Raw genomic sequence first — 10,103 nt, 5'->3', positions numbered from 1 at the left:
TCTCGTTTATTATTCACGTTGTAATATTTGCTCTTGTGAAAACATGTCCTGTCCTTGCGTAAAATAAAATCAGTATAACATTTTTTTAGCTTTGGTGATAGTATTAACGGGTTAGGAAATCCAAGAATTATGCATTAGTAATTACATCGACTCAGTAGGTAAGCAAAATCATTCTAGGAGAACTTCAGCTCAGTACTTGCTGAAAGTGACATACTGTTCGGATATTCATCAATTGCCTGTATTGATATAATTTTTTCAGGTCTAGTTGTCAGACAAAGTTGTTATAGTTCAGCTATAATTGCATTGCTTTATTCCAACAGTAAATCCAATGCAACTATTAGACAAGCTTACTGTCCCTGAGCGGCTGTTTATAATTTCTGACATTTGCAGCCACTGCAGTAACAGTTCGACCATCACAATATAAAACAAACTGTATGCTTCGGATTAGTTCGACTAGTGCATCTACATGTCATGATCTCTACTGTTCAGATAAATTATAGGCAGTATTAAGGCATCCAGTTAGCTGCTAGTACTCCTAGCCCATTTCCTAGCAGTCCGGTAACCAGACACTAGGGCTGTGTAACGGTTGGAATGATCAAAGAGCTATAAAATAAATAGATTGGCAACTTGAAAGGCATATAGAGCAAATCTCGCAAAAAAAACGTGACAACTGAATGAGATCTTGTTTTCCGGAAATGACGCGTTCTCCACGCGCCATTTTGTATGCGAAAGCAATTATTCATCGGTAAACTAATTATCACCGTATGACCACGCTTCTTTTGATGGTAAGAAACGTGTACTTTGTGTCTTAAGACTATTTCACATTAAACTACTGTTGTTTTAGAAGGTAACATGTATTTTAAATGTAGTTTTAAAGGTACAAATTTGTAACTCCATGCTTGCCGATGTTTGTTTTTACTAAGATAATGCTCATTCACGCTCTGACACGAGATCATGCGAGATTACAGCTAGTTGCCATTCTGTGATTTTATACTTCCTTGGAATGATCAATAGGCAGCTGATGAATATGATATTCATATCATTACATTATTATATGAAAATATAGAAAAATTAGAAAAAGTGACTTTCCCCCCCAAAAAAAAACAACAAAAAAAACCCATATATATATTAAAGCTTAATCAAAGCTATCCAGGGTGTGAAATTTGAGCTGATCTGATTTTAATGAATTTGAACTTAAATCCTAAGAATTTTTAGCTTCACATGAATAAACTCATTTAAGTTATTCCTGAATTACAATCTTGTATACCAAAACCAACATTTATAGGTTTATTGGCAAGCTGGTCAAAAGCCTGTCACAAGCACAAATTGTAAGCTTGCAGCAAGCTAGTATTTGGAACATTGCAGTTTTCTTACACAGGTATCAATGGAATGGTTGTGTTAGATTCTTGATTAGCTTGCGCAAGTTTCAATGCATGCACATGCTGTAAAGATAGTGCAAAATAACTTAAATGCTAGCTTGCGCTGAAAGCTTATGCAAGCTTCTTAATCAAAAGGTATTGCTGCCTAATGTTTATACCAGAAGAATGAACGAAAAGGTTTCCGTAGACCAATTCATTTCTGGATGCTAGATCAAAGGTCAAGGTCACAGTGAACTAGAACAGTTAAATGGTTTCTGGATGGTAACTCAAGAACGCTTGAGCCTAGGATCATGAAAGCTGATAGGGAGGTTGATCATGACCAGCAGATGACCCGTATTGATTTTGAGTTCAGTAGGTCAAAGGTCAAGGTTACAGTGACCCAGTACATTTAAATGGTGTCCGGATGATAACTCAAGAACACTTGGGTCTAGGATCATGAAAGTTGATAGGGAGATTGGTCATGACAAGCAGATGACCCCTATTGATTTTGAGGTCAATAGGTCAAAGTTCAAGGTCACAGTGACCCAGAACAGTTAAATGGTTTCTGGATTATAACTTGAGAACAGTTGGGGCTAGGATCATGGAACGTAATAGGGAGGCTGATCATGACTAGCAGATGAATCTGATTGACTTTGAGGTTCGACTTTAACATTGACCTGGAACAGTTAAATGTTTCCTGGATGATAACATGAGAATGTTTGGGTCTAGGATCATGAAAGTTGATAGGGAGGTTGGTCATGTCCAGCTGATATGTAGATCAGTATGGTCAAAGGTCAAGGTCACAGTGACCAGAAACAGTTAAACCATTTCCAGATGATAATTAGAAAACGCATGGGCCTAGGATCACGAATCTTGATAGGGAGGTTGATCATGATCAGCAGATGACCTGGGTCCCCTATTGATTTTGAGATGTATAGGTCAAAGGTCAATGTCACAGTGACCCGGAACGGTTAAATTGTTTCCAGACGATTACTTGAGAACGCTTGGGCCTAGGATCATAGAACCTAATATTGAGGTCAATTATGATCAGCAGATGACCCCTATTGAATTTGAGGTCAGTAGGCCAAAGATCAAGGTCACAGTGACCCGGAACAGTTAAACGGTTTCTGGATGATAACTCAAGAACGCTTGGGCCTATGATCATGAAATTTGATAGGGAGGTTTGTCATGACCTGCAGATGACCCTTATTGATTTTGAGGTCAATAGGCTAAAGGTCAAGGTCACATTGACCTGGAACAGTTAAACCATGTCCGGAAGCTTGGGTCTAGGATCATGAAACTTGATAGGGAGGTTGATCGTGACCACCACATGACTCCTATTGATTTTGAGGTCAAAGGTCAAGGTCACATTGACCCAGAACAGTAGAACTTTTGTTTACAGTGACCAAATAATTTCTGTTCCTTGGGCAATTACTGAATGCATGAAGGGGGGCATTCCGTGTTCTACGAGCTCTTGTTAAAGTTTTAACATTCATTTTCCCCTGGATATTAATGTTTACAAATGTATTTTTCTTTACTTAAGAATATATTTTTGAAAATTCTTTTTTCAATGTGTTTGTCTGTTTATTACTGTTAGATATAATGTAAAAGATAATTACCTCCCTTTATTAAATGAATTATCTTTTACCTATTTATTAAATTTCTTTTTTTTAAGTTCACTAATAAAACTACCGGTATCCACAGAAAAGAAGTTCTCTTAATGTCTCATGGCAAGCTTGCATAAAATATTATTTGCAAGATTGAATGACATATTCGCAAACTTGTCTTATATTTCAAAAGTGGTTGCAAGCTTACATCTAAAGTATTGTCTTGCTGCAAGGATGCATTTTGGTTTGGGTACACACTTTCCCATAATACCACCCCCACATTTACCAAACAAAAAGTTTAGTTATGTTGTCTTAAGAGAATTTCAGCTTTATGTTGGTGAATCTTATATTTCATATATTTGAAGTTGAATATGGCTGTATTAACTGACTGTTTTTCTTAACTTCTTTTGTATTCTAAATTATGCCCCTAAAGTGCCCCATTGGCAAAATGCAATTTCCTCGATTTTTTATCCAGAGATGTATGGTGCTTTTACAGCAATATTGTCGAAGGAAATCAGACCCGAAATCATACTGGAAGAACAATATCAAAGGTAATAAAACTGTGTGAGGGGAAAAGTGTCAGAATGGGGTTTCGTCATTGGTTTCAAAGCTGATATAAAAAACAGCTAATGAGATGCTTGGGTGTTGGGACTGGTCTCCATAATTAGTTGTCTAAACTTGGACCTAGACAATGGTAGATGTGACAAAAACTTAATAATGAGAGTTCAACATTTTCCAGTTTTGTGCACATTGTTACATATATCATACCAGATTAAATTTTTTGGAAGCTTTTAAATGTTTCTAGGAAAATAATGTTTTGTATTTGAACAGAAATGGCAAAGGCTTTTCAAGCAGTCAAGCAGGTTTTCTCAAGGAAAAAGGGAGCCATTTACAATGGCCGAGGAGAGGAGTTCAAGTACTGGGAAAAATATATGATGCGAGAAAAGGCTAATGTCAGGGTAAGATATAGATCTGTCTGTCTACTGTAGCAATACCTGATGTGAGAAAAGGCTGAAGTCAGGGTAAGACATCTGTGTCTGTCTACTGCAGCAATACCTTATGTGAGAAAAGGCTGAAGTCAGGGTAAGATATCTGTGTCTGTCTACTGCAGCAATACCTAATGTGAGAAAAGGCTGAAGTCAGGGTAAGACATCTGTGTCTGTCTACTGCAGCAATACCTGATGTGAGAAAAGGCTGAAGTCAGGGTAAGACATCTGTGTCTGTCTACTGCAGCAATACCTTATGTGAGAAAAGGCTGAAGTCAGGGTAAGACATCTGTGTCTGTCTACTGCAGCAATACCTAATGTGAGAAAAGGCTGAAGTCAGGGTAAGATATCTGTGTCTGTCTACTGCAGCAATACCTGATGTGAGAAAAGGCTGAAGTCAGGGTAAGATATCTGTGTCTGTCTACTGCAGCAATACCTGATGTGAGAAAATCCTGAAGTCAGGGTAAGATATCTGTGTCAGTCTACAGCAGCAATACCTGATGCAAGAAAAGGCTGAAGTCAGGGTAAGATATCTGTGTCCGTCTACTGCAGCAATACCTGATGCAAGAAAAGGCTGAAGTCTGGGTAAGATATCTGTCTGTCTACTGCAGCAATACCTGAAGCATGAAAAGGCTGAAGTCTGGGTAAGATATCTGTGCCTGTCTACTGCAGCAATACCTAATGTGAGAAAAGGCTGGTCAGGGTAAGATATCTGTGTCTGTCTGCTGCAGCAGTACCTGATGTGAGAAAATCCTGAAGTCAGGGTAAGATATCTGTGTCAGTCTACTGTAGCAATACCCAGGCCTCCTAGTGAAACCTTTAAAACCTTTAAAAACCTATAATTTCAGAGCAAACCTTTAAAACCTTTAAATCTTCTGAAAAAACCTTTAAAACTGCCAAATAGCCTGTAATTTTCACTCAAAACATATATTTTTGTTCAGACTGCTTGCCGTGCCAGTTTAAAGCAAGTAATGGTTATACTACTGTATTTCTTCCCCCCTTTTAAGTGTTGTTATTAGGATACTGCTTGTGTTTCTTTCATCTTGAGTTTTTCAGAATGCTGTTGTGTTCACCAGACCACATACATGTTGTAAATACCTATATATATTATGTGTTTTCAACGAGAATTCCGACAAAAATAGCCTTTATTTACTCTTTTTTTTTTTAATATTTTACACTAAAGGCCTTTATTTCCATAGATTGGAGCCTTTATAAAAACCTTTATTTTTGTTCAGGCCTGCTAGGAGGCCTGAATACCTGATGCAAGAAAAGGCTGAAGTCAGGGTAAGATATCTGTGTCCGTCTACTGCAGCAATACCTGATGCAAGAAAAGGCTGAAGTCTGGGTAAGATATCTGTGTCTGTCTACTGCAGCAATACCTGATGCAAGAAAAGGCTGGTCAGGGTAAGATACATGTATCTGTGTCTGTCTACTACAACATGTAGTTCATATCCAAATAGAAATTACTTAACTGCAAATAATTAGTTTTGTTTTCTCTTTCTCTAACAGATGTTGAATTAATTCAATTGTGCAAACTTGTCCCTCACTGATGTGCAGGGTTATTCATATTTATATAACAGAGGCAAATATTTGGCCACTTCTTAAATGTAAACAAGTTTATTTTTTTCCAGTGATGGCAAAGAATCTTTCCAAATAAATATGATTTTTATGCCCCCGGAGGGAGGCATGTTAGTTTTCAACTGTCCATCCGTTCGTCACAACGTTAACTTTTTGCATGAAGGCACTTTACTCACGAACCACTGCACCCAGGACCTTCAAACTTCACATGCTGATAGTAATTATTCAGTACACGACCCCTACTGACTTTGGGGTCACCAGGTCAAAGGTCAAGGTCACAGGGGCCAATGTTAACTTTTTGCATGAAGGCATTTTACTTGCGAACCACTGCACCCAGGACGTTCAAACTTCACATGCTGATAGTACTTATTGAGTACAGGACCCATACTGACTGGGGTCACCAGGTCAAAGGTCAAGGTCACAGGGGCCAATGTTAACTTTTTGCATGAAGGCACTTTACTCGCGAACCACTGCACCCAGGCCCTTCAAACTTCACATGCTGATAGTACTTATTGAGTACACGACCCCTACTTACTTTGGGGTCACCAGGTCAAGGTCACCAGGTCAAAGGTCAAGGTGCTGCGGGGGCATTTGTCACCATTAGTGACAGCTCTTGTTTTGTTAAATTTGGCAGTCATAATATTATGTCAAGTATAAGGAAGTAATGAGCTCAGTAAGGATTAGGATCCCACCAATTTTTCTCCTCTTTTTGCAGGAGGAAAACATGATATTATATTAAGTAGATGCTCTTTCCCATAATGAGCAATTATAGCGTATGAATTTCCCAAATTAAAAGGCTAAGGCATTTTCAAAATTTGCTGATAAAAAGCCCTGATGTGGGCTGGAGCCTGGCTTGGAGTGTTGAATTCTTCAGTTGAGAAAGCCATTGACAGACTACCCATGTAACAGTGCCCACTTCCCGTGTGCAGTTTCTGTTAACAATGCTCACTTTCCACGAGCAGTTTCTTATAACAGTGCATAGATTTCATGGGCAGTGTCAGATAACAATGCATGCTTTCCATGGGCAGTTTATAGTAATAGAAGATAGTGGATACTTTTCATGGGCAGTTTCTTGTAAAAAGCATGCTTTCATTGGGCAGTTTTTTGTTACTATCATATAGTTTTCATGGGCAGTTTCTGGTAATAGTACATACTGTTCATGGGCAGTTTCTGGTAAGAAGCATGGTTGTGATGGGCAGTTTTTGTTAATACTGGTAGTGCATACTTTCCATGGACAGTTTCTGGTAATAGTGCATACTTTCCATATGCAGTTGCTGGTAACAGTGCACACTTCCCATTGGCAGTTTATGGTAACAATACACACTTGCAATGTTTAACATCTGGTAACAGTTTCACACTTTCCATAAACAGAATCTTGTAGAAATAGACACTTTCCATGAATACTGTCTGGTAACAGTTCATTTTTTCCATGGGCAATATCTGGTAGCATTAATCATTTTCAATGTGCAGCGCTACGTAATAACTCTTACTTCATAGATAATGTCTGGCTACAATGATTACTTTCCATGTACAGTGTCATACAATGCAACTTTTTCAAGAGCAGTGTCATTCAATGTACCATTTTCAAGAGCATTGTCATGCATTGCACACTTTTCAAGGACATTGTCTGGTAACAAAACAGAGTCATGCTTTCAACAATGTCTAGTTACAAAGCACATTTTTCATAGGAAATGCCTGGTAACATGTCCATATCTTATAAGACAATTTTCATGTTTGCATGGCTAATAAAGAGCTGTTCTATCTTTGGAATATTCCTTCTTTGGGATCAGTGTGTTTTATGGGAATCTGAATGCAATAGTTGTATTTCATTGGTGGGAACACACGTGAACTTTAACTGTTTTACCTTTAGCCTGCTGGCGGCAAGTTATTCTGCCTTTGAGACCAGTGCAGACCAAGATCAGCCTGCACATCCATGCAGGCTGATCTTGGTCTGCACTGTTTGCTATTCTGTCTGTAAATTTTCAGTGAACACCCCTTTGAATAATAAATGGTACTGCCAAAATTGAATGATGGACAAGACTTAACATCACTACAGTCAAACTTTGTTCGCTTGGATAATTTGTGTCCTACCCTTTGCTCAAGCTTGTCGTAAGGTCACAGCAAAATATCTATTGCATATTGTTTGCTGGTTCGAACTACCAATAACACAAACAAATTTTGCTTGTTCTGTCAAGTTCAAATAATCGAAGTTCGACTGTATATCTATTAATGCCTGTAATAAACATTTTTTCAGGGACCAGAAATTTGGAGGATGTTTGTTGGCTACAAGAAGAAATATATACATGACTGGTACTACGATGAACATCTTCCAAACACAACTATATCACAAAGCAAGCAAGTAATGGGAATAGAGATGCCCTTAGTAAAACCGATCAAAGAATGGAATATATATCTAGGTGACAGGGTATGTGTCCAGATTACAGTATGAAGTATATTTAGGGCTATCCTACTCGACCCAGGTTCAGCATCTGCATTTGTTCTGCATCCACACCTTGGTTAAAGTTTTGATGCACTTTTTCTTTTATATCTGTAATTTATAGATGGATTTGCTTCAAACTTAAAATACTTCTAAAGGTGTAAAAAAAAATTTGTTTTCGGTAACATGCTAAAAAAAATTAGGGTACATGTAGGTAGGTCGGTAAATTTTTTTATTTGGAATTATTAGCTCACCTGTCACAAAGTGACAAGGTGAGCTTTTGTGATCGCGCGGTGTCCGTCGTCCGTCGTCCGTCCGTGCGTGCGTCTGTCCGTAAACTTTTGCTTGTGACCACCCTAGAGGTCACATTTTTCATGGGATCTTTATGAAAGTTTGTCAGAATGTTCATCTTGATGATATCTAGGTCAAGTTCGAAACTGGGTCACGTGCCTTCAAACCTAGGTCAGTAGGTCTAAAAATAGAAAAACCTTGTGACCTCTCTAGAGGCCATATATTTCACAAGATCTTCATGAAAATTGGTCAGAATGTTCATCTTGATGATATCTAGGTCAAGTTCGAAACTGGGTCACATGCCGTCAAAAACTAGGTCAATAGGTCTAAAAATAGAAAAACCTTGTGACCTCTCTAGAGGCCATATATTTCACAAGATCTTCATGAAAATTGGTCAGAACGTTCATCTTGTTGATATCTAGGTTAAGTTCAAACTGGGTCATGTGCCTTCAAAAACTAGGTCAGTAGGTCAAATAATAGAAAAACATTGTGACCTCTCTAAAGGCCACATTTTTCGTGGGATCTGTATGAAAGTTGGTCTGAATGTTCATCTTGATGATATCTAGGTCAAGTTTGAAACTGGGTCACGTGCCATCAAAAACTAGGTCAGTAGGTCTAAAAATAGAAAAACCTTGTGACCTCTCTAGAGGCCATATTTTTCATGGGATCTGTATGAAAGTTGGTCTGAATGTTCATCTTGATGATATCTAGGTCAGTTTTGAAAGTGGGTCACATGCCATCAAAAACTAGGTCAGTAGGTCAAATAATAGAAAAACCTTGTGACCTCTCTAAAGGCCATATTTTTCATGGGATCTGTATGAAAGTTGGTCTGAATGTTCATCTTGATGATATCTAGGTCAAGTTTGAAACTGGGTCATGTGCGTCCAAAAACTAGGTCAGTAGGTCTAAAAATAAAAAACCTTGTGACCTCTCTAGAGGCCATACTTATGAATGGATCTCCATAAAAATTGGTCAGAATGTTCACCTTGATGATATGTAAGTCAAGTTTGAAACTGGCTGACGTGCCTTAAAAAACTAGGTCAGTAGGTCAAATAATAAAAAAACCTTGTGACCTCTCTAGATACCATACTTTTCATGGGATCTGTATGAAAGTTGGTCTGAATGTTCATCTTGATGATATCTAGGTCAAGTTTGAAACTGGGTCAACTGCGGTCAAAAACTAGGCCAGTAGGTATAAAAATAGAAAAACCTTGTGACCTCTCTAGAGGCCATATTTTTCATGAGATCTTCATGAAAATTAGTGAGAATGTTCACCTTGATGATATCTAGTTAAAATTCAAAACAGGGTCACGTATCTTCGAAAACTAGGTCAATAGGTCAGATAATAGAAAAACCTTGTGACCTCTCTAGAGACCATATTTTTCAATGGATCTTCTTGAAAATTTGTCAGAATTTTTATCTTGATAATATCTAGGTCAAGTTCAAAACTGGGTCACATGAGCTCAAAAACTAGGTCACTATGTCAAATAATAGAAAAAACGACGTCATACTCAAAACTGGGTCATGTGGGAAGAGGTGAGCGATTCAGGACCATCATGGTCCTCTTGTTTTTTATGTGGGACTTTTCGGAAATTATTTTTGTATCAAAAAATGAATACAAATAAGGGGGTTAATGCCTTTCGAGCATCAGTAAGTTGATTTCTAACATCACTAAAAAGTGCACTTTTGCAACCATTTTTTGTTAAAAGTTGAGTTAAAAAAAAAGCTCTCCAAGGCCATAAAAACATTTAAGGTCGGGCCAAAATTTTAGGTACACTGGAAACATTTTTTTTTATGCCTTATTCCTCCTTCTATTCCTTCAGGTAGGGAAAGATCTAAAATTACC

The 10,103-nt window shown here is 37.9% G+C and overlaps 1 protein-coding gene across 1 annotated transcript in view; it reads left to right on the top strand.

The window, feature by feature from the left end:
• Position 1: 1 nt before the first annotated feature.
• LOC123523203 (probable 39S ribosomal protein L24, mitochondrial) overlaps positions 2-10,103 on the top strand; it is a 42,202-nt gene continuing 32,100 nt past the window's right edge. The window contains exons 1-3 of the mRNA XM_045300901.2: positions 2-158; positions 3,797-3,924; positions 7,784-7,954. Coding sequence (XP_045156836.2) covers positions 3,799-3,924; positions 7,784-7,954 — 297 coding nt within the window. The 5' untranslated portion in view covers positions 2-158; positions 3,797-3,798. The remainder of the gene's footprint in view (positions 159-3,796; positions 3,925-7,783; positions 7,955-10,103) is intronic.

This window comes from Mercenaria mercenaria, chromosome 8 (assembly GCF_021730395.1).
Source record: "Mercenaria mercenaria strain notata chromosome 8, MADL_Memer_1, whole genome shotgun sequence".
In the NCBI taxonomy this organism is placed as follows: Eukaryota; Metazoa; Mollusca; class Bivalvia; order Venerida; family Veneridae; genus Mercenaria; species Mercenaria mercenaria.
The sequence above is the reverse complement of the archived record's forward strand: the minus strand, read 5'-3'. Positions and strand labels throughout refer to the sequence as shown.